Source organism: Sceloporus occidentalis, unplaced genomic scaffold (genome assembly GCF_023333645.1).
Source record: "Sceloporus occidentalis isolate IW3139 unplaced genomic scaffold, rSceOcc1.0.p SCAF_2, whole genome shotgun sequence".
Lineage (NCBI taxonomy): Eukaryota > Metazoa > Chordata > Lepidosauria > Squamata > Phrynosomatidae > Sceloporus > Sceloporus occidentalis.
The window spans coordinates 164980392-165002462 of record NW_028316982.1 but is presented as its reverse complement, the minus strand read 5'-3'; the positions used below and the strand labels follow the sequence as shown (position 1 = coordinate 165002462).

The window sequence follows — 22071 nt, the reverse complement described above, 5'->3', positions numbered from 1 at the left end:
GAAGATGTCTGTTTTTGTATTCTGTCTAGAAAGCCTCAGGAAAGTATTGGAACACAATACCCTGACTAAATTCATGTTTCAAACAATTGCAATGACTCCATGCTTCATCTCATAGTATGAGTGCTTGGATTTAATATCTCCACAAATTACCAACAATGTGGGCTAAGGTGGAAAGGGTTGCTCTTGTGGTATGTGAGGCCACGGAAGATTTTAAAAGTAGGAATTAGCACTGTAAACTGGGCTGAGAAACTGATAGCCACAATTGGGGGGGGGGGGTTATACTTCCCTTATCTAACAAAAGATGGGCAATATTAATTGGTGCTTTTGAATTAGGAATCTCATGTAAGCTGCATTATAGTACTGATTTTTAGAGGTTCTGAAAAAGCTAGGGCGCCATAGCAAAATCTCTCATCCAAAGGAGGGGGCATAGCCTATGTACCAAATTGGACTGACAAAACTTATTTTTAGCTATAGCTGGCCTTGTTTTTCCAGAAAGGTTCCTTCACTACCAAGTCAAGAAAAAGAGATATCTAGTTAGCTTGCTCAGACTCAAGTGAGTATCATGATGCTGATTCATATATCCATCTACATCTGTACTGGCTGCACATATGGAAGCCTAACTCTGTAAATGAGTTGAAGGAATGGGATTAAAACCAAGTATGGCATCAGACAGGAAGTAAAGGGAGAACAGTTGAAACTGAAGACTTCCTCTAGAAATCTGAGACTATGTAGGTAGCTGAACATATGCTCAAATATATATGTCTAATCAACCCACCACTTTTGAACCTGCTGCTAGATATTGCTAATCATTAATTGTATTTTATAACTGTTTTGGTTGAACAACAAGCATTTCTCAGATGATAATATTTTAGTTTAATCTTCCAATGGCTCAAATTCCAGAAGATCATTTTTATTTACATTAAAACAATTGAATGTTGATAATACGATTAGTAATAAAAAGTAAAGACATGATGTAAAAAAGTAGTAAAATAAGTTATGTGTTTTAGACAAACAAACAAAAAGTCAGCACTATCAAAGTGATGCTCTGTCCTCATGGCATGTTCAGTTGCTTATTAAAGATACTAGAAAAACACAAATGGGTATAACAGAAGCATTTTCAGCTATCACAGTAAATAGAGAGAGCTACCATAGTTGGTTCTCCCTCAGATATATTCTGTTCCATTGCTCATTTGCATATCAACATTTCATTTCCACTGGTGACATGTAAAAACGTATTTTATGAAATTCTAAAATACAAAACATTGCTAAAATCACATATAAAAAGTGACAAAATCATTTAAAATGCTGTTTCATGAAATGCATTAATTGTTAGCCTTTTCCCCAGTTTGAACATGGGGCACCTCTTACAGGGTGAAGCAGCTCAGAAACCAAAATAAAATAAATCAAAAGTAAATGTATTGACACTTACCCGATGGACTAGCAAACTGAACAGCAGATTTAGTATGATAGTGGTAGGCATACATTGCTACTGAATTCCTAGTAAGAAAGTGATGCTGATCATTCACTTGCCCACACCTTCCCCTCTTCCCCAGCTCTCTGGGGCAGCTCTGAGATGGACAAATCTGACTAGGGGGGGAAACAGTTGCTACAACTAGGAAGAGTCAAGCATACCCCTTCTATACCCACAGGCTATGTTTTAAATGAGAAGTGGGAAAAGGCTGACCCATGGACTGCATAAAGCCTTCTAAAGCTGTTTTGGATGTGTCCCAGATGCCCCCACCAGCACCCCAAAATGTTTTTTCTTCCAAATGACCACCAACACTCCTCAGTGAGTGTATGGGACAATGTTTTCAAGTTTTTGCCTCCTGAACCATTTCAGGCTTAGTTAACCAGATGTTCATTTTCAGATCACTTCTTTTTTTAAAGAAAGGTCTCTTATGGGCCTAAAATGACCCCAGGAAGCTGAAAATAAAGGGAAATCCTCTATGCCCTAAGCAGCATATGATGGGGGCAGGAACTCAATGTGCAGACAGTGGGCATAAATGTGCAAATTATGAATCTCATTCTATAAAGTACCTTTTAACCACCAAAGTTGGAGTACAGCCCTGCCATAATTGAAATATTGTCTTAACTACAAGCTTGTGAATCATTCCAATAAAAAGATGGTCTTAGTTGCTATAGTTCATTATGCACTTACTAATTTGGGCCTATACTATGCACTCATTACTGGACTGGGGGAAATGTTGTTTGTGTCTTTTTTAACTCTTCACTGATATAAAAACAGTTATGGTACCTTGTTCTTATCATGTATAATGCCTTGTTCCTATGGTCTTACTAGGACCTCTGTAGTTAATGCAATTTATAGAAGACATTAATAATGCCTCAGAACTGATGGAAATACACTTTAAAACATTATTCTCATTTAACTGAGTGGAAGAGCTATAATATTTTCTGAAGTGTTTTATACAAAACTCAAACTTGAAAATATATTAGGAGTTATCAGAAACATTCAAATTCTGCATTCTGTATATATCAGTTGGTTGTATTCATACTCTTTCTCCATCTCAAGTCTACACATATGAACACATGACGTCCATTATGCATTGAAGGACCTATTTGATTGTGTAGTATGTCAGCAATAATGCTTATAAAATTCACCCTAATGGATAATAGTTAAATGATTATTATCATAACATACAAATATGCATCTATTTGTATGGTGGAAATGAAAATTGTTTTCACATGCATAAAGAATATTCACAGCATTAAACAGAACAAATGTGCTTCTCATTTTGCATTACACTTAACAAATCCTTCACCTACCACATAAAGTAAACTACATTTGGACATGTGGCCCAAATTACTGCTAAAGCCTGTAATAATAATGCTAGTCCAGCTCTGAGAACATAGAATTTGTAAAGGAGAACTAAATCTTAATATTTAAGTTTTTCTCCATGTTGTTTTATTCTGCATCTTCACTCTTCTCAGAACCGCCTCCAGGTGAATTGTCTGCCTCATACTTTCTGTCATAAGCCTCTTCAGAATATTTCTCAGCACAGTCATAGGACCTATTTGAAGACCCCGTATGTGTTCGAATGCGAACTCCTGGCTGGTATAGCTGCATGGCTGGCCGGTCCTGTGCAAGAAAAAACAAATAGAAGATTCAGACTTTTAGAAAAATATTTTATCCACACAAGAGATCTCAAAACTGTCTTCACCGAGTGTTACAAACAGGAAGACCTTTTGACAAACGGCTTTTACATTTAAAAAGATAGGGAAAAATTAGATAATGATAGTCTCACATTTATTATTTCACTTTTTGCTCCTGAGAGCCAAGTATCTGAAGCAAATTAGGGGGATTCTGGCTAAATATGTAACACGGGTATAATAGTTTTTCAGACTGAAATACATTTTTTAGCAGAACAATATAGCATTTTGCTAGTGAAGCAAGGTCTATGACATCATGGCATGACAATATCCATATGTAGCAAAGCAGCAACACTTACATGCAGTCCTAAAGGATTTTACAGCTGAGAAGACATATAGTAAACTATGCTGTCCAAACACTATTGTTGCAATTTTCAATACACTTATTGAGGAGCTGGCCTCACAGAAATCAGTGGGATGTGCTGCTCTGTAAACATGCTTAGATAGAACTGCCCATCTCTAAAAAAAACTGTACAGTATTATCTTTTTGATAGGGCTCCAGCTGGCAAGCAGTCAGTCCCACAAAGGATATTGCTGTGTCTGTACAAGCTGCTTTTTGTACCACTGAAGCTACACATGACTATATAGGACCAAGGGCAAGAACAATACCTATGGAAAATACAAATCTCCTGGATTATGTATATATTACCAACAGCTACTGCTATCAAATTGTTTTTTGGAAATGCTCTTTTTTAACATAACTTGCTCTGGTATTCAATTGAGGTCATGGCTGTGTTTCTGGTCTATTACTTGGCCAACACCAACATTAGTGCTAATTAGAATCTTTTGGCTAGTGTTTAACATAGTACTAATGTACTAGGACATATGATTTGACTTTTTTCTAGAGTAGATTATATGATAGGTTGCCTATGGAAGGTACAGATTTTCTCTTATGCATTTATTAAACTTGATGAGCAAATCTTTAAAAACCAGAATCCTATTAAAAGTGCTTCATAAAAGCAAATACCAATTCAAATCATTGTAACTGCTTTTGCTGCACAAAGTACAGAGATTTTCATATTACTGAAAATCAAACTCTTTAAAAAATTAATGCTGATCAAGCAAATTCTGCATGGCCCCTGAAGTAATTTTACTAATGAAAGATTATCCTAAATGAATAAAAGAACCTTATTTCTTATGCGCTCCTTTTTGGATGCCATGTCATCACACTTGTCCTCTTTACCCAGTTTGTCTACTGTGTCCACAGTGAAGCTGTAGTTGTAGTTGACTTTCTTCCCTCGATCTTGGTTGTATCCTTTCCCCCACTTCACCTCATCATCATTCCTTCTCACAAACTTGTCAAATTCATAGTGAGTTCTGTGCTTTCGGCCATCTTCCAACCGATACCTTTGTCTCTCAGGTTCTTTTTCACGGAATCTTCTGTCTGAATCTCTTTGCTCCTTATCACTATCATTTTGTGACCTGTGTTTATAACATTAACAGTCCAAACTTGAAAAAAAACAATTACTTAAAACTCAAATTATGAAATATACAATGCCAAATAAAGCTCTTAAATCATATAGAGGTATTAATAAAAATTTATTTCTATACCGCTTTTCTGCAGTGATCAAAGCGGTGTACATAGTAAAATTATTAAAATAACATAAAATTAAAACCACATTACATTAATTACAATATACAATTAAAATCCAATTCATAGGTGTATGTAAGTGAGAGGGAGAAGGGGATCGAACATAACTTCAGTGTACATGGGGGAAAGCTTGGTTAAAGAGAAAGGTTTTAAGTCTCTTTTTAAACAGTTCAAGGGAGGTAATGAGACGGAGCTCCTTGGGAAGATTATTCCAATACTTGGGGGCTGTTACTGAAAAGGCCCTCTAAGAAGTAGTAACATATCTTGAAGTAGGGACTTCGAGCAAGTTCTTCCCGGTTGTTCTGAGAGTGCGGGGTGGATTATATGGGGAGATGCGGTCCTTCAAGGAATTCGGGCCCAAGCCATGTAGGACTTTATAGGTAATTACCAACACCTTGTATTGCGCTCAGAAGCAAATAGGCAGCCAGTGAAGATCTTTTAAGATTGGTGTTATGTGGTCAAACCTGGAACGACCGGTAACCAAACTGGTGGCCATGTTTTGTACTAATTGAAGCTTCCAAGTTTGGTACAAGGGTTACCCCATGTAGAGCACATTACAGAAATCCAAACGAGAGGTTACCAGAGCATGCACCACCGTTTCAAGGACCCTTTGGCCCAGGTAGGGTCGCAGTTGGCGTATCAACCAAAGTTGATAACAAGTTTTATTAGAGTAGAACCAACTATATTCACAGGGGCCAAGCTGCTGCTGCCGGGCGGCTCTCTCTGGGGTGTCGGAGGTGCGCATCTGCGCACCGCCCCAGGGAAGCCGCCCACGGACTGTTTGGAGGACTCCTTGTTTTGTTTTGCTGCAGCTCCGAGGCGGTTCCGGAGGACCAGACCGGGGACACCTGGGGGGAAGGTGGAGCGAGGGGCATGTCGGTGGCAGCGACACGCTGAAAACCAGCTGCCTGGACTCCTCCTTCACCACGCCTCCCTCTCCTGCCGGACCTTGGGCCAGGGGCCAAGCTGCTGCTGCCGGGCGGCTCTCTCTGGGGTGTCGGAGGTGCGCATCTGCGCACCGCCCCAGGGAGGCCGCCCACGGACTGTTTGGAGGACTCCAGCTGCGCAACTGCGCAGCAGCGCATTTTTAGCAGCATAAGAACTACAAGAGGCTGTGTGGATGTCAGCCTTAGAGCAGGGGATGCCTGAAGTGGCTCACCTCTGCTCTCTCAATTGCTGGGAAAGGGGGGGAGGAGGTTATGGACGCGGGGGATGCGCGGGCTGGGGAGGAGGGGGATAACATCGGCAGGAGCGGAGCTCCCATTGAGGTAGTGCTGGGCAAGGGGAGGTATGGCGGTGGGAGAAGGGACTTGCGTTACAGAGGAAGGCGGGATCGATGCGTCATATCTATCTCTCCTTCCTGTCCCCCTCCCAACCAAAGGGACCTGAGGGTCACTCCAACCGTGCCACAAACCCTGTCGCTGCTCCTGTGCAATGCCAGGTCGATTAACAACAAGTCCCACATCCTCCATGATCTGCTGGAGGACACTAATTGCGACCTGGCTTGCATTACCGAGACCTGGCTTGGGCCTGAGGGGGACGCTGTGTGGGCACAGGCCCTTCCTGCTGGGTTCTCGGTGAAGGACCAGCCCAGGTTAGGTGGGCGGGGTGTGTGTGTGTGGCCTTGATACATAGGAACACCTTGTCTCTCACCAGGAACCACATCCGACAGACGTCCTTTATCGAGTGTATTTACATGACCCTAAAGGCTAAGGACAGTCTAGGGATTCTGTTGGTGTATCGACCACCCCGTGCACTAGCGGACTCCCTTAACGAGCTGACACAGCTGGTCGCGGAGCTGATGCTGGAGACGCCCAGGCTACTTGTCCTGGGTGACTTCAACATCGCCCTCACGGCCAGCTATGTTCCATCCGGTGCGGCTCAGGAATTCATGGATACCATGGCGGCCATGGGCCTGTCCCAGCTGATTTCGGGTCCAACGCATTTTGCGGGTAATACACTTGATATGGTCTTTTGTTCGGATGCGGAAAATCCGTGGGCGGAAATAACTAATATTTCCCCCGTCATGGACGGATCATTTCCTCGTGGAGGCAAAAATCAAGGCCTCTACCCAGATCCCCCCCGGGGGTGGTGGACCTATTAGGATGGTCCACCCTCGAAGGCTGATGGAACCCAATAGGTTCCAGGAAGCCTTAGAGGGACACATGGTTGGAAGTGATGGCGACTCTGTTGATGCCCTGACTGGTATCTGGAATACCGGTCTCTCTAGGGCTATACACAGCATCGCTCCCCAGCGCCCTCTCAGGCTCGCTTGCAAACGTAAGCCCCGGTATACGGAAGACCTCTGGGCAAGGAAGCGGGTCCTGCGACGGCTAGAGCACCGCTGGCGGAAACACCTACGCTTAGCCGACAAGACTCTCCTAGACCGCCTTTTGCAGGACTATGGAGAGGCGATGCGAGCAGCTAAGAACTCGTTCTATGGTGCTCGTGTCGCGTCCGCGGAGTCGCGTCCAGCAGAGTTGTTCAGGGTGGTCAGGGAGCTAACTCAGCTCCCTCCCGCCCCGAACCAGATCCTTGAACCTTCTAAGGCCTGCTGTGACCAATTTAACAACTTCTTCGCGGATAAAACCTCTCGGATAAGCGAAGGTCTTAACGCCGGCATTGGAGCAGAACCTAGGGTAGAGGCATCCAGAGCCTCCGTGGACTCCATTAAACTGGATCAGTTTGAGTTGGTAAGTACCGATGATGTGGACAAGATCCTCGGAAGACAACCTGCTCTCTCGACCCTTGTCCCTCATGGTTAGCAGCGCAGGGGGGACCGGCAGTAACCTTATTGTTGCGCCGGATGATTAATACATCCTTGAGGGAAGGGCAATTTCCATCTGAGTTAAAATTGGCCATCGTAAAACCTTTATTAAAAAAGCCCTCCCTCAACCCCCTGGTATACAATAATTATCGGCCAGTCTCGCTGCTGCCATTTCTGGGGAAGGTGATCGAGAGGGCGGTTGCAATCCAGCTTCAGTCGGTCTTGGATGAAACGGATTATCTGGACCCATTTCAAACTGGCTTCCGGGCGGGTTATGGGGTTGAGACGGCCATGGTCGCCTTGGTCGATGATCTCCGTCTGGGCATCGACAGGGGAAGCGTGTCCCTGTTGGTGCTCTTGGACATCTCAGCGGCTTTCGATACCATAGACCATGGTATCCTTCTGGAACGCCTGGCTGAGGTGGGAATCGGGGGCACTGCGCTCCAGTGGTTCCGGTACTACCTCTCTGGGAGGTTCCAGATGGTGCAGCTGGGAGACGTGTGCTCCGATAAGAGGGCCCTCACAACTGGGGTCCCTCAAGGAGCCATTCTGTCTCCCATGCTATTTAACATTTACATGAAACCGCTGGGAGAGATCATCCGGAGACATGGGGCGCGGGGTTATCAGTACGCTGATGACACCCAAATAGTCTTCTCTATGTCTCCGACTGATGCAGTGACCGAGGATGGCGTCTCTCCTCTCGTGGCATGCCTGGAGTCAGTAATGGGCTGGATGAGGAAAAACCGACTCAGCCTGAATCCAGAGAAAACGGAGGTACTCGTGATAGGTTCCCCTGGTCCAGGAATGGCGGTGGTTCCATCTGTCCTGAACGGGATCACGCTTCCTGTGAAGGACTCCGTGCGCAGTCTGGGGGTGCTTCTTGATTCGTCGCTCCACCTTACATCTCAGGTGAATGCGACGGTCAAGAACACCTGTTATCAGCTTCGGCTTATTTGCCAGCTGCGCCCATACCTGGCCCAGAGGGACCTTGAAACGGTGGTACATGCTCTGGTAACCTCTAGATTGGACTTCTGCAATGCGCTCTACATGGGGCAACCCTTATATCATACCCGGAAGCTATAGCTGGTACAGAATATGGCGGCCAGGCTGATCACTGGTACTTCCAGGACCAGCCATATTACACCTGTGCTTAAAGATCTGCACTGGCTGCCTATTCGCTTCCGGGCACAGTACAAGGTGTTGGTGATTACCTATAAAGCCCTACATGGCTTGGGCCCAGGATACCTGAAGGACCGCCTCTCCCCATACATTCCGCCCCGCACCCTCAGAACTTCTGGGCAGCAATTACTTAGGGTTCCTGGGGCCAAATTCTCCTCTACAACGAGGAGGACGTATTCCATCGTTGCCCCGACCCTTTGGAACACGCTGCCCACAGAGCTCCGCTCGGCCACCTCCCTGGCACAGTTTAGAAGGGATTTAAAAACCCTTCTATTTCGAACTGCATTCCCCGAGTGAAGTCCTAGATGGCCTCCCTCTCTATGATGACGGCAAGATGGATGGCTGACCGGGGGTTTTTAAGTTGTTTTTAATATTGTACAATGTATGTATTGTTTTATTATGTTGTTCACTGCCCTGATCAATGGAAGGGCGGTATATAAATAAAAGTTTTATTTTATTATTTATTTATTATTATTGTAATTCTATTCAAATGCAACTTTTGTGTACTCCAGTGGACTTACTCCTTGATAAGAGGTACAGGTATGCATACCTTCAAATGGGATTTACTTTTGTATAAGCAGGTGTAGTTTTGTGTTGTAATTCCTGTTTCTACAATTAATAATAATGAAGGAGAAGGTTTTGATGAATGCAATAACCAATTTTACATTCAGTTAAGGGGGGGAAAAGAATGAGATTTACAGAGTAAATCTCAGGTCCAGAATTTTGGAATATTACTTTTAAGGAATGGCCCAGAACATTGTTGTATTTCTACTCAGTTATCAATGGATCCAATATGTCATTATATTCAGTCTTCTTAAAAGTAACTTTTCAACTCTGGTCATGGGCTATCACACGTGCTAAAGCTATCAAGCAGACTACTGTTTAACATGGATTCATATATATGTACTCATACCTTGATGGTTTCAACATCAACTGGTGATTTATGTGCATGAATGAGGAGATGTCTTTACACTAATGCACAGAGTATGGGTAATAAGCAAGATGAACTTCAACTCCTAGCACAACAAAGCAAATATGATATAATAGGCATCACTGAAACCTGGTGGGATGAGTCTCATGATTGGAATGTAGAAATAGAGGGGTATAACCTTTTCAAGAGAAACAGGCCAAACAGGAAAGGAGGAGGAATAGCCTTATATGTCAGGGACATTTACACTAGTGAAGAGTTCCAGGACACCAATCCTGGAAGCCAGGTGGAGAGCATCTGGATACAAATTAAAGGGGAGGGGAACAACAGGGATGTTATTGTGGGAATCTACTACAGACCCCCAAGTCAGATGGAGGAATTGGATGATACCTTTCTAGAACAGATGAACACACACTCAGGGAGAGATGTAGTAGTGATGGGTGACTTCAACTATCCTGATATTTGCTGGAAGTCAGACTCAGCCAAATCCTCAAGGTCTAACAAATTCCTCACTTGCCTTGGAGATAATTTCACTGTCCAAAAGGTGGAAGAGGCAACAAGGGGATCAGCTATTTTAGATCTGATCCTAACCAACAGGGATGACCTTATTAATGGAGTACAAGTGGTGGGATCTTTAGGTGGAAGTGACCATGTTTGTTATACAATGGAAAGGAGAAGCCAGGCATAGTCAGACATGCATTCTAGACTTTAGGAAAGCTGATTTTAGTAAACTTAGAGAAATACTGGGGGTGATCCCATGGTCAGGAATACTAAAAGAGAAGGGAGTTCAAGATGGATGGGAGTTTCTCAAGGGGGAGATGCTGAAGGCATAATTTCAAACAGTTCCAGTGAGGAAGAAAAATGGGAGATGCCTCAAGAAACCAGGATGGATGACTAAGGAACTTTCAACTGAGCTAAGTTTTAAACGGAGAATGTATAAGAAATGGAAAAAGGGGGAAATCACCAAAGAGGAATTCAAAGAAATAGCAGGCATGTGTAGGGGTGAAGTCAGAAAAGCTTAAGTACAAAATGAACTCAGGCTTGCTAAAGAGGTTAAGAACAACAAAAAGGGCTTTTTTTGATATGTCCGCAGCAAAAGGAAGAAGAAGGAAATGGTAGGGCCACTGCATGGAGAAGATGGCAAAATGCTAACAGGGGACAGAGAAAAGGCAGAATTACTCAACATCTTCTTTACCTCAAGTCTTCTCAGAAAAGGAAAAGGGTGCTCAACCTGAGGATAATGGAGCAAAGGACAGAATAGGAGAATTTCAGCACAGAATAAGATAGTACAGGAATGTCTGGTTAATCTAAACAAATATAAATCTCCAGGACCAGATGAACTACATCCAAGGGTATTAAAAGAACTGGCAAATGTAATATTGGAACCATTGGCATTAATCTTTGAGAACTCCTGGAGAACAGGAGAAGTGCCAGCAGACTGGAGGAGGGGAAACGTTGTCCTCATCTTCAAAAAAGGGCAAAAAGAAGATCCCAACAATTATCGTCCACTTAGTCTGGCATCTATACCAGGAAAGTCTGTGAACATTTAGAAAGCAATACCATAATCACAAAAAGTCAAGATGGGTTTCAGAGAAAGAAGTCATGCCAGACAAATCTAATCTCTCTCTCTCTCTCTCCTTTTTTTTTTTTTTTGATAAAATTACCAGCTTGTTAGATGAAGGGAATGCTGTGGATATAGTATATCTAGATTTCAGTAAGGCTTTTGACAGGGTTCCCCATGACATTCTTGCAAACAAGCTAGTACAATGTAGGCTAGACAATGTAACTGTTACATGGATTTGTAATTGGTTGTCCAGCTGAACCCAAAGGGTGCTCAACAATGGCTCCTTTTCATCCTGGAGAGAAGTGACCAGTGGGGTCCCAGAGGGCTCTGTCCTGGGACCAGTGCTATTCAACATCTTTAAAAATGAACTGGATGACAGAATTGGGGTATATTTATCAAATTTGCAGATGACACCAAATTAGGAGGAGTAGCTAATACCCCTGAGGACAGGATCAAAATTCAGAATGACCTTAATAGATTAGAAAGCTGGGCCAAAGCTAACAAAATGAATTTCAACACAGAGAAATGTAAGGTACTGCAATGAGGGCGGAAAAATGAAATGCACTGATGTAGGATGGGTGACACCTGGCTGAATGAGACTACATGTGAAAGGGATGTGGGAGTCCAAGCAGACCACAAATTGAACATAAGTCAATAGTGCGATGCGGCAGCTAACAAGGCCAATGCGATTTTAGGCTGCATCAATAGAAGTATAGTGTCTAGATCAAGAGAAGTAATAGTGCCACTCTATTCTGCTCTGGTCAGGCGCACCTGGAATATTGTGTCCAGTTCTGGGCACCACAATTTAAAAAGGATGTTGAGCATGTCCAAAGGAGGGCAACCAAAATGGTGAAGGGTCTGGAAACTATGCCCTATGAGGAACGACTTAGGGAGCTGGGGATGTTTAGCCTGGAGAAGAGAAGGTTAAGGGGTGATATGACATCCCTGTTTAAATATTTGAAGGGATGTCACATTGAGGAGGGAGCTAGCTTGTTTTCTGCTGCTCCAGAGACTAGGACCCGGAGCAATGGATGCAAGCTCCAGGACAAGAGATTCCACCTCAACATTAGGAGGAACTTCCTGACAGTCAGGGCTGTTCAACAGTGGAACAAACTCCCTCGGAGTGTAGTGGAAACTCCTTCCTTAGACGTCTTTAAACAGAGGCTGGATGGCCATCTGTCGAGGATGCTTTGATTTAGATTTCCTGCATGGCAGGGGATTGGACTGGATGGCCCTTGCAGTCTCTTCCAACTCAATGATTCTATGATTCTATGATCATAGATCAAATGTCACAGACAAACTTTCAAATATATTTTCAGTGGATTTGGTTCACAAACTAAGATACAAGCTAGCACATATTCAGGGGGATGCGGTGGCTTAGTGATGCCAATTCTAACTATTGGAAGAACGGAGAGTTGGCAGTTTGAGACCCAAATGCTGCATGATGGGAGGAGCTCCTGTCACTAGTCTCAGATTCTGCCAACTTAGCAGTTTGAAAGCATTCAAATGCAAGCAGATAAATAGGTACCACTTTGGTGGGAAGGTAACAGCATTCAGCGCAGGCATGCTGGCCACGTGACCACCAGAGCAGTCCGTGGACAACTCTGGCTCTTCAGCGTAGTGAAATGAGCACTGTCCCATACAGTTGGTTATGACTAGATGTTCATGTTAAGGGACTACCTTTACCTTTAGCACATATTCAACCATCAAAAACTGAGAATCATGTGATATATTCTCATAATTAGTACATTCTATGTAACTCATAACAACAAGATAATGACTGCTTCAACATTGCAATTCATAAGACTTTAGTTCCAGGCATAGAAAATTATTCTTCGGTATACAAAAGAATTATCAAGGAATTATGCTTTAATTTGCTCCACAATAGGTCAAAGCAATTCTTTTATTTCAACTGCCTTGAAGATGTAACTCAGGCTTCAAGATAAGCTGCTACTTACTTTTCCTTAATTTCCTTTAGTGAACCTTCCAGTGGCTTGGATTTTATACTCCCATGTCCTGGTGACTTCTCCCATTTGCTGTCTTCAATTTCAACTTTTTCTTTCTCTCTGTGTTTTTCCGTGGTTAGCTCATCTCCTTTCTCTGGCTTCTTAAGAAGCTAAGGAATATTTTATTTTGTTCATTAAAATATACGTTGCTTTCCCACTGAATAGATACCATGACACTGAACAATAAGTATAAACATTAACAATTGTACAATCATAAAATACAATAAAGACATAAAGGTACGCTAAATATACAGTAAACAGTGACTTAAAATGTCTGAGCAAACAGATGTTTTAAGCTGGTACTAAAAAGATTGCAAAGTCAGCATCAGTCATTGCTCTGTAGAGGCAGTGTCTAAGAAATGGGACATAAAAGAGAAGGCATTCTCTCCCTCCATATTTATCACATATTATGCAGCAAATACTTTGAAAAGGGCCTTATCTGCTGATGATAAAATACAAGTAGAATTCTATAGGAAGAAAATAGTTCTTTAGGAATGTGTGCGCCAAGCCACTCAGGATTTTAAAGGGTGAACTTCAGCTCTTTGAATCAGTCCCCAGAATTTATGTCCTAGAGTTCACAAATAACACATTGGAAACCACCCCAGCCTGCTCAGAATGGTAGATTGGAGGCAGGGGTGGCCAGTACCCTAGAAGAATGCTTATCTGCCCTTTTTAGAGAGAAGAGTGGAAAAAGTGATAGGTTGCAGAAGTCTTGTTGAACGTCTCACATTATTCACTTACTATGAATCATTTTAAGATACTGAACTTTAGTTCAGTAAAGTGCAATCAGCCGCCCCACCGAAGCCAAATTGGGGTCATGGCAAGCACACACCACAGTCCCAATCCTCCTTGATGCTGGCCGAAAAAAGAGAGGCAAAGATCCACTCCTTTTTGGGTTGGCAAAAAGCTGGCTTTTCCCCACTCCACAGAGTTCTGAAGCTGCTTGCAAGCTACTACGGTGGCATGCAGCATATAAACGGTGTGCTGCTAGAGCGTCTTGAAGTGGCCCACATCTAAACAGCTGGGCAGCTTCAAAACGTCTTGAAAGCATGCAGCATCTAAATGCCACGGCCCCATGCTGCCCAGAAGGCAGCTTTACCGGGTTGTCTGTTTTGGTTCATAGACCATTATCTGCCTGCATATGTAATTACACGGTGAAGGGCAAGACAGATAGGCCACATCCACTATCACATGTCACAAAATCAGGCTCAGAACTTTTCAACCACTTTTCTCTTGCCTCCCACAAAGATAGCAACCTTCCTACAGTCCTGCCTAACAGTAACTACCTGAATAAATTTACTCTGTTAAATTCTGTAATTACATGTCCCATGGATGTCCTCCCTGCCCAGAAAATAAGTTCAAAGTTCACAACTGCTCTTATGCTTCCAAGGAAAGCTTCCTGACTTCTAAAAAGTGCGGGTGGAGCACAGCTGGGACCCAGGCTGATGGTGACCGGCAATTTAGCATGTGATAATCCCCACCTCCATTGCATGTCCCAGCTCCAGTCCGGGAGGCTGGAGCCAGTTTAAAATGTTAAGTGATAAGCTTATAAATATAGTTCACCACTCATTCCCAAAACAGCAGAACAGAATCAAAACCACTCTGAAAGCAACTAGAAAGTGATGGGGTTCTGGCAGTGCTGAAAATGCTGTGAAATGGATTCCTGCTCCCTCAGTCTTTGACCATCCTTGTCCTAGGCAAAGGGATTTGACTCACCAGAGTCACTAATCAGTTGTAGGCTGTGCCACTCGAGATAGAAGACAACTTTGCAATGTCAACTGCAATTAGAGTGGACATTAGAGGTGGTAGTCTTTCTGCCCATAGAATAGGGTTCTTCTCACAACCTTTTTTTTTAAAGTAGCCAGTAGCCAGCCACAATTCATCATTTCCATCTGCCTGATTTCAATGAGACATTTGAGTACAAACTCAGATCTCTTCCACTGAAAGTAATAGGCTTTAAGATAATTTAGCTTTGGATAGCTCTTGCCTAGCATGTTCTCTGTTCAGCTGCTGGGAGCCTGAATGCAGAAAATCCAAGAAAAACATGAGTAAGACCTATGCTTGTTCATAAAAGTTTAATATAGCCACATCCAGGTTTTTACCTATTCTCCGATACCTGAAATTATCAGTCAGCTGAGCTTCAAAATCCAAATTAAGTGAAATATATAAATGAATTTCATATAATCAAGGAAAATTAGTCTCTAATTTTGAGCAGGTTACCTTATTTTCCTATTTGATCATATTCTTTAAAATAATGCACTGTCCAGGGTTTAGAAAGTTTTATAAGAGGAATTACTCATTTGGCTTAGTTGAGATGGAATGCTGTCCCAGTGAATTGTCTCTACTGATGTTAAAGAAATTTAAGAAGGAAGCATACTTGTAAGAGATTTCAGTTTTTTATTATTTGTATTTTTTCTTACTTGACTTGTTATTTTAAAGATATTTTTATATCCTTCAGCCAGAATCCTGTACGATCTTTCACTCAACATAGATATGCATGCACTTAATGAAGTAGCAGAGGAGCTAAGAAATCTAGTTACTGAATTGTGAATATGTGTAACAGGACACCAGCAAGAGTACCTGATGCACACTGGAGTGTTCGATGTGCATCATCAGCCCAATGCACATTAGGACCATAGGCCATCAATCCCTATTTGCTTTGGTCCCATTGTGCATGGGTGCTTTTGCTGGCTTGGACTACATGGTTATGTAACAACTGCCCATCACTGGATACGGATGTCATGCATCTTTGCAATTCTATTTCCCAGACTCAAACTCACTTGTCAGCACACAATGCTGCAATACTATTCCACCCTTTGTTATTTAGTATTCCATTTTTATTTTCTTTTGTATTTCTTGATCATCGTTTGAATCCTAAGATAATTTCATTTAATATTAGGGAAATTCCTTTCTCCACCTACAAAGGGGCAGCAGGGGCCTGAACCATGTGGGATGAGCATCCTAGGGAGCAGACAATAAACTTTTCTTCTGTGAACTTCCTTAAATTGATGTACCTTACGTTCCAAGCATAATTTGGGGCAATTCATCCCTGTCCCTGCATGCCTTTCCTCCACCCTATTCCATATTCAGAATTTTCAAGGATGCAAGTGAGTGTGGTAGAGAGGACTGGATAGAAAGTTTTCCTTCTGTGAACTGCCTCAAATTAGCTTATCTTAGGATTCAAGATTCTAATGGGATATTTTCAGTTTTGTTTGACTATTATTTTTCAAATTGAAAATCAGTAAACAACTTGAAAAATAAAAGTTGGCCTGGTACAGATCACCCCTTTTCATGCTGGACTGGGGCCAGGGCAACCTCACTGTCAACCCTGTGGCCCCAATCCGGAGTTTTTCCAAAATGCTGCTTCTCATTATCCTGGAAAAGGGGTGCCCTTGTGCCTTAGGCACCAATGACACCCTGGCACTAAAGAGGCGAAAGGGGAGGCCAGTGCAGCCCCTTTCTCCTCTACATTATTGGCGCGGCATTTGGTTGCCACGCCAACGATGCAGGGGCCCAAAAGGAGCTCCATTTTGGATCTCGTTTCTGCGCCTCTGCCAGGCCACCGTAAGCGGCCTGGAGCAGCACGGAGACGTCACATGCACACCACACCGTTTGAATAATGCCGCATACGTGATGTCATCGTTACACACACTGTGTGGGCAGCACCGCATAACAATGGTGCCCCCCACACGTACCAGGCTTAGGGGCCGTGCAGTTGGTGCACACTTCCTAACCCTAGTATCACCAGGAGCATGCCACTTTATGGCGGTGTGTACCAGCCCATAGTTAATGAAAAGAGTAAGACACCATCTTGTTTTGAGTATTGCAATGTACAATTCAATATAGCAGATGAAATCCTTTTTAATTTGCAGAATTTCTAACAAGGGACAAATGAGAAGTGTACAATGCAAGGCTTTCAGAAAGATAATTATTGAGCTTCTATGTGTGTAACTTGCACATCTGTTTTACAATGGCAGACATAAGTCTGAAAACTCTGGAAGAAACAGGTTCAACTAACCATACTCTGCATATCAGGAAGTGTTCAGATAAGCTTAGGAATAAATGACAAGGCAAAATTTAATAATAAATTTGTTCTCAATAATGCAATTATTTAGCCACTTATCTGGAAGCAAGCTTCAGAGAAATAAATGTGACTTCTTTCATATGTATGCACCTTGTTGAGGATTTGCATTAAACTCAAACATTGCAACAGTGCAGTTGAAAGACTACTGACAGCTTAATTTTTTTTGTTTCAACATTACCTTGATCCTTATTTCTTTTTCAGCAATTTTCTTTTGCTTTTCAGCTTCTTTTCTTTTCCGCCTTTCTTCCTCTCTGCGCTTCCGTTTCTCATCCTCTCTTAGCCGTTTCTTCTCTGATTCCCTCCTTCTTCGTTCTTCCCTTTTCTCTTCTCGGATTCTCTACAATGTTGGAAATGTTTAATATAGATTTATACAAACATTAAAAAGAACTTGAAACACAACATTTAAACTGAAGTCCAAAACAAACATACCTGTTTTTCTAATTTTCTATTTTTAATATATTCCAAAAGTGGTGTTGTTCTTCTAGCTAAAACACAAAAAAGTAATATATATAGTGTTCCATTCCTAATATAAGTATATTTTGTCATGTGTTTGTTTTGTTATCATTAGAATTTAACATGGTAATTATTAAACAATAATGAAAAATGTTTCATATGGGCCATATGTAATAAAGCATTTTCACATTCTGTCACAGAAAGATCATTCACTCTTTTTTATAAGTCCACAAATGTGCTAGACACATGTTTCAGATTAATTAACACACATATATCTTCACATTTAATGTATAAAATGAATGCAATGTATACCTGTGCTTCTTAAGCTATCTAACATGGGGAACCAGCAAGAAAGTTCCCCCAAGGTGCCAGGGACCACCACTGTATTTGTGACCATTGACTAGAACTGCTTCTTTCTTGCTGTGGACTGGCAATCAATAGCTCATGTCCCACCAGTTTGAATAGCACAATAAAAGGTACTATTGTGCTTTAATAAATATTTCTTTATGGCTTTTCAAATTTTGGAGAACAAAAAGGTTGTGTTGCAAAATGCTTTTGTCTCACCCTCTACCTGACTGGTGGCTTTATTTTGTTTGTTTGTTTACTGTTTGAGGCACCTTAGATTGGCCCTGAAAAGTCCATTGTTGTTTATAGTCAAAAGTTTGTCATTGCACATTTGTGAAAAGTTCACAGTGCTAATTATTGCACACGTATATAATATCACCTGTGAAAACCCTCCTCTTTTAACTAAGTAAAATGAACATAAAAATCAGTGGGAGGAGTGAAAGATAGGATATAGGATCAATGGGAAAAAACAAGGTAGGATAGATCTTGGCCAACATAATAACAACCATAACAGAAACCACGGAATTAAATTTCAATTTCAATTTCCTTGTCTTGCAAGGTTTTAATTTGAATGTTTCTTCCTTTTCAGAGACAAAGTGTCATGGAAAACACACCATCTTCAATTCTACACTGATCTATAATTAGTTAAAATTAGCTAGGACAGAATTTTTAATTTATTAATTATTAGTAACTTAATAATTCTTCTAAATTCTGCTGTGTTAAATTATGGATGTCAACATTTATGTCAGCTCCTTGGATTAAATGGGTCTACTGCAGTTGGGATTTATGCTATGGTCTCTTTTTAAAAATATGCTTGAAGAATCACAGGCTAAAAGACTTTAGTGCCAAACCTGTAATTAAAAGGGCTAACCTCTTACATGTATGTAAACAAGAAAGCAGCATAATAAAAACGACTTTTCATCTAATTCCTGTTTAGAACTGCACATAACTGATTGTCCAAATTATTAAGATTTCTCTCTCAATTTTTATTAAAAATATAGAATTACATAATTAAGAGAAAAGATATACCTATCCATATATAATTTTAAACAATTGAAATAAACTAAAAACCAATGAAAGATTTTTTTTTCTGGTGGTATGAACAACAACAACAACCAAACTAACTGGTATTGAAAGGTTAGTAATTCATAATGGTTTATTCTATATAAGACACTAATTACGATACTAAATGAAAGCTTACATTTGCTGGGACCATTTTGACTCCTTCCATACTCTGCACTTGGAACACGAAGGATTAATCTTTCTTTCATTTATTTTAATTGGGTTGATTCAATACGCAATGACCTTTTAGTAAAACTCCAAACGTTAAAAGGCATACCATAGGAAGGTTAAAATAATAAAGTGCAATCTTCTCCTCACTGTACATGTATGCAGAGTTAGAGTGATATGTATTTTTCACTCTTCATTGGGATTACGTATGATCTCAAATGTATGGAAGTGTTAAAGCAGTCAGCGCAGCACACAAATTCTGCTTTTGTACGTCATGATGCTATCCCTGAAATAAAATAGGTTTGGAGTTAACCTGTATAATTCCCTAGAGAGGTCCACAGAAAGATATCAACCATAAAAGAACACTGAGTAAGTTATCTGACCAACCTCACAGATATGCACCTATCTGACTACATGTCAGAGTAACAGCGTTGTAGCTGAGCTCTTCAGCTAAAGTTAAAAAACAAATAAGGACTCCTGCAATGGCACCAGGCATAGCCTTAATTTAATATTCATAATTTAAAGATATTAATAAACTGGACAAATAAAATAATTTGGAAACAGACAACTGTGGAATGGAAAAATCAGCTTAACAGACCAATGAGTTCTCTTGTTTTTGCCTCAATTTCTCCCAGCAGGGTTTCAGGGTTGGCACATATTTTTTCTTCTTCGGCACAATAAGTTTCTAAAAATTTTCTATATTCTGGATCTGTAAACAAAAAATATTGGAAGGAAAATTAAGCACAGCATAACATATATTACATCAAATATCACGTATCTACAAGACATTAAATACGAACAAATAAACAAATATCTTTTATGATGAAAATATATTTACCATCTTCTATGCTTCCAGCTTTAGCATCTTTCTTCTTCAGCTTCTTTTTAGAAATCTTTTGGAATGGTGCAAACTCAACCACAGCAGGATATTCTAACCCTTGAAGGAATCACAAATGAGTTAAATAATTAACGGTAAAAGAATATATATATTTTGAGACTGAAGGATTCTTTTTTTTACTTTTATTTTTAAAAGCTTGTAACTTTCATTAAACACATATAAACAAAACACAGGTACAACTATTCATACAATAAACATAATAAATAAAATTACTCCTTTCTATCTCCATCCTGAATACATTTGTAATTTTTATTTCTTCTCTTTTTTCCCATTTAATATATAAACTCTTTTTAAATTATTTTTAATGTTTTCTCGATCCCCATTCTGAGAAAACACTGGACAATCACTAGTAACAACCCATCCGTGCCTTTGTTTACTTGAGTCTATTACTGTAACATAATCCATAAACCATGACATATTTTGGAGATTTGCCCCCCCCCAAAAAAAAAAAACCAACCCACATTTCTTTGGACCTTTGACTGCACACATATGTATGTGTACAGACAGAGAACAATGTACAAAATTATAGTGAACCCTTGTCAAAACTGACTTATAATTGGAACTTTTTACACACTTACCAACTGTGTTTTGTTTTGTTTTTTCCAATTTAATCATATGGCAAGATTAGCTGTTGTTTACTATAAATGAACCCAATAGCCCTTTGGGTTAATGGAAGTAATCATGCAACTGTTTAATTTCTTAATCTAATAATTAATGGGTTACCTTTATTGTCAATGAAGACATATCCATCAAAACGATCTCTAAAGAGAAGGATGTCATCAGGATTTCTAAAATTGATATATGCTCTTGAGTAGAGATGAGGATAAAGACTGCAACAACAATGCATATTTTCTGTTATTTATATTTAAAATGGAGGCATGGATGGATGTTATCCCAAAAAAACTACAACATATAAAATACAACATATTCAAAAAATAGATCTGGAGGATAATGAATAAAGATATTCAATGTAAAGTCGAAGGCTTTCATGGCCAGCATCCATAGTTTTTGTGGTTTTTTTGGGCTATGTGGCCATGTTCCAGAAAGGTTTCTTCCTGACGTTTCGCCAGCATCTGTGGCTGGCAAGTCCTTTCCAGGCAAACATTTTCTGAAGACGCCAACCACAGATGCTGGCGAAACGTCAGGAAGAAACCTTTCTGGAACATGGCCACAGCCTGAAAAACCCACCAAAAACTAATAAACATATTCCCTTCTTTAAACAACTGAATCTGTGGGTTTTTAAAAAATCCTTTGGTGCCTCTCAGAATTTTTGGACCTCTTATAACCACCAGGGTACATAGCAAAAAGCTATGATGTCATGCCTTCAATCCTGTATGAGCAATCAAGATTCATAAACCAATCATCAAGATAATGTGATCAGATCATTATGATTCTCAAAACAGAATATTAATGAAAATTGAAAATGGAAATATATAGTCCAGAATCTTCTTGGGGATTTAGGCATGGTGTGGCTTGGTGTGGCCTCAGCCCAGCTTCTGGCCACTTTGGGGGCGTGTGTCATCTAAACTCCATGCCCCCAAAGCGTCCAGAAGCCCCCTTATTTAGCCCATTTGTTTCGAGCCTAGGGCATATTTAGATGAGGTTAGAAGAAATGTAAGCCCTAATGTGATTAGCTGGACATTTCTACTCTACTTAAGAGACAGAGGGTGTTCTGAGTCTTGGATGTTCATGGGAAGCTGGGAGCCTGGACTCCTTTGCTCAGGCTATGACCAAGCTTCCCTAGGGACAGTGAGGTAGGCAACACCCCACCACACCCCTCTCAATCAGTCCCAAAGTCTCTCTTGGTCAGTCTCTTTATCTTTTTGTAGCACCCTGAATTTTTATAACCTCTTGCTTG

The 22071-nt window shown here is 41.0% G+C and overlaps 1 protein-coding gene across 2 annotated transcripts in view; it reads right to left on the bottom strand.

The window, feature by feature from the left end:
• Positions 1 to 866: 866 nt before the first annotated feature.
• The window catches only part of LOC149319237 (regulator of nonsense transcripts 3A-like), a 24749-nt gene continuing 3544 nt past the window's right edge, over positions 867 to 22071 (bottom strand). Inside the window, exons 3-10 of one of the 2 annotated variants that reach the window (XM_089511339.1) lie at positions 20937 to 21043; positions 20154 to 20252; positions 19914 to 20024; positions 17717 to 17772; positions 17466 to 17624; positions 13156 to 13313; positions 4296 to 4590; positions 867 to 3097 (exon numbers count right to left, since the gene is read on the bottom strand). In XM_089511339.1, the coding sequence (XP_089367465.1) occupies positions 2924 to 3097; positions 4296 to 4590; positions 13156 to 13313; positions 17466 to 17624; positions 17717 to 17772; positions 19914 to 20024; positions 20154 to 20252; positions 20937 to 21043 (1159 nt within the window). In that variant the 3' untranslated portion in view covers positions 867 to 2923. The remainder of the gene's footprint in view (positions 3098 to 4295; positions 4591 to 13155; positions 13314 to 17465; positions 17625 to 17716; positions 17773 to 19913; positions 20025 to 20153; positions 20253 to 20936; positions 21044 to 22071) is intronic. The other variant, XM_089511340.1, reaches the window with a different exon arrangement.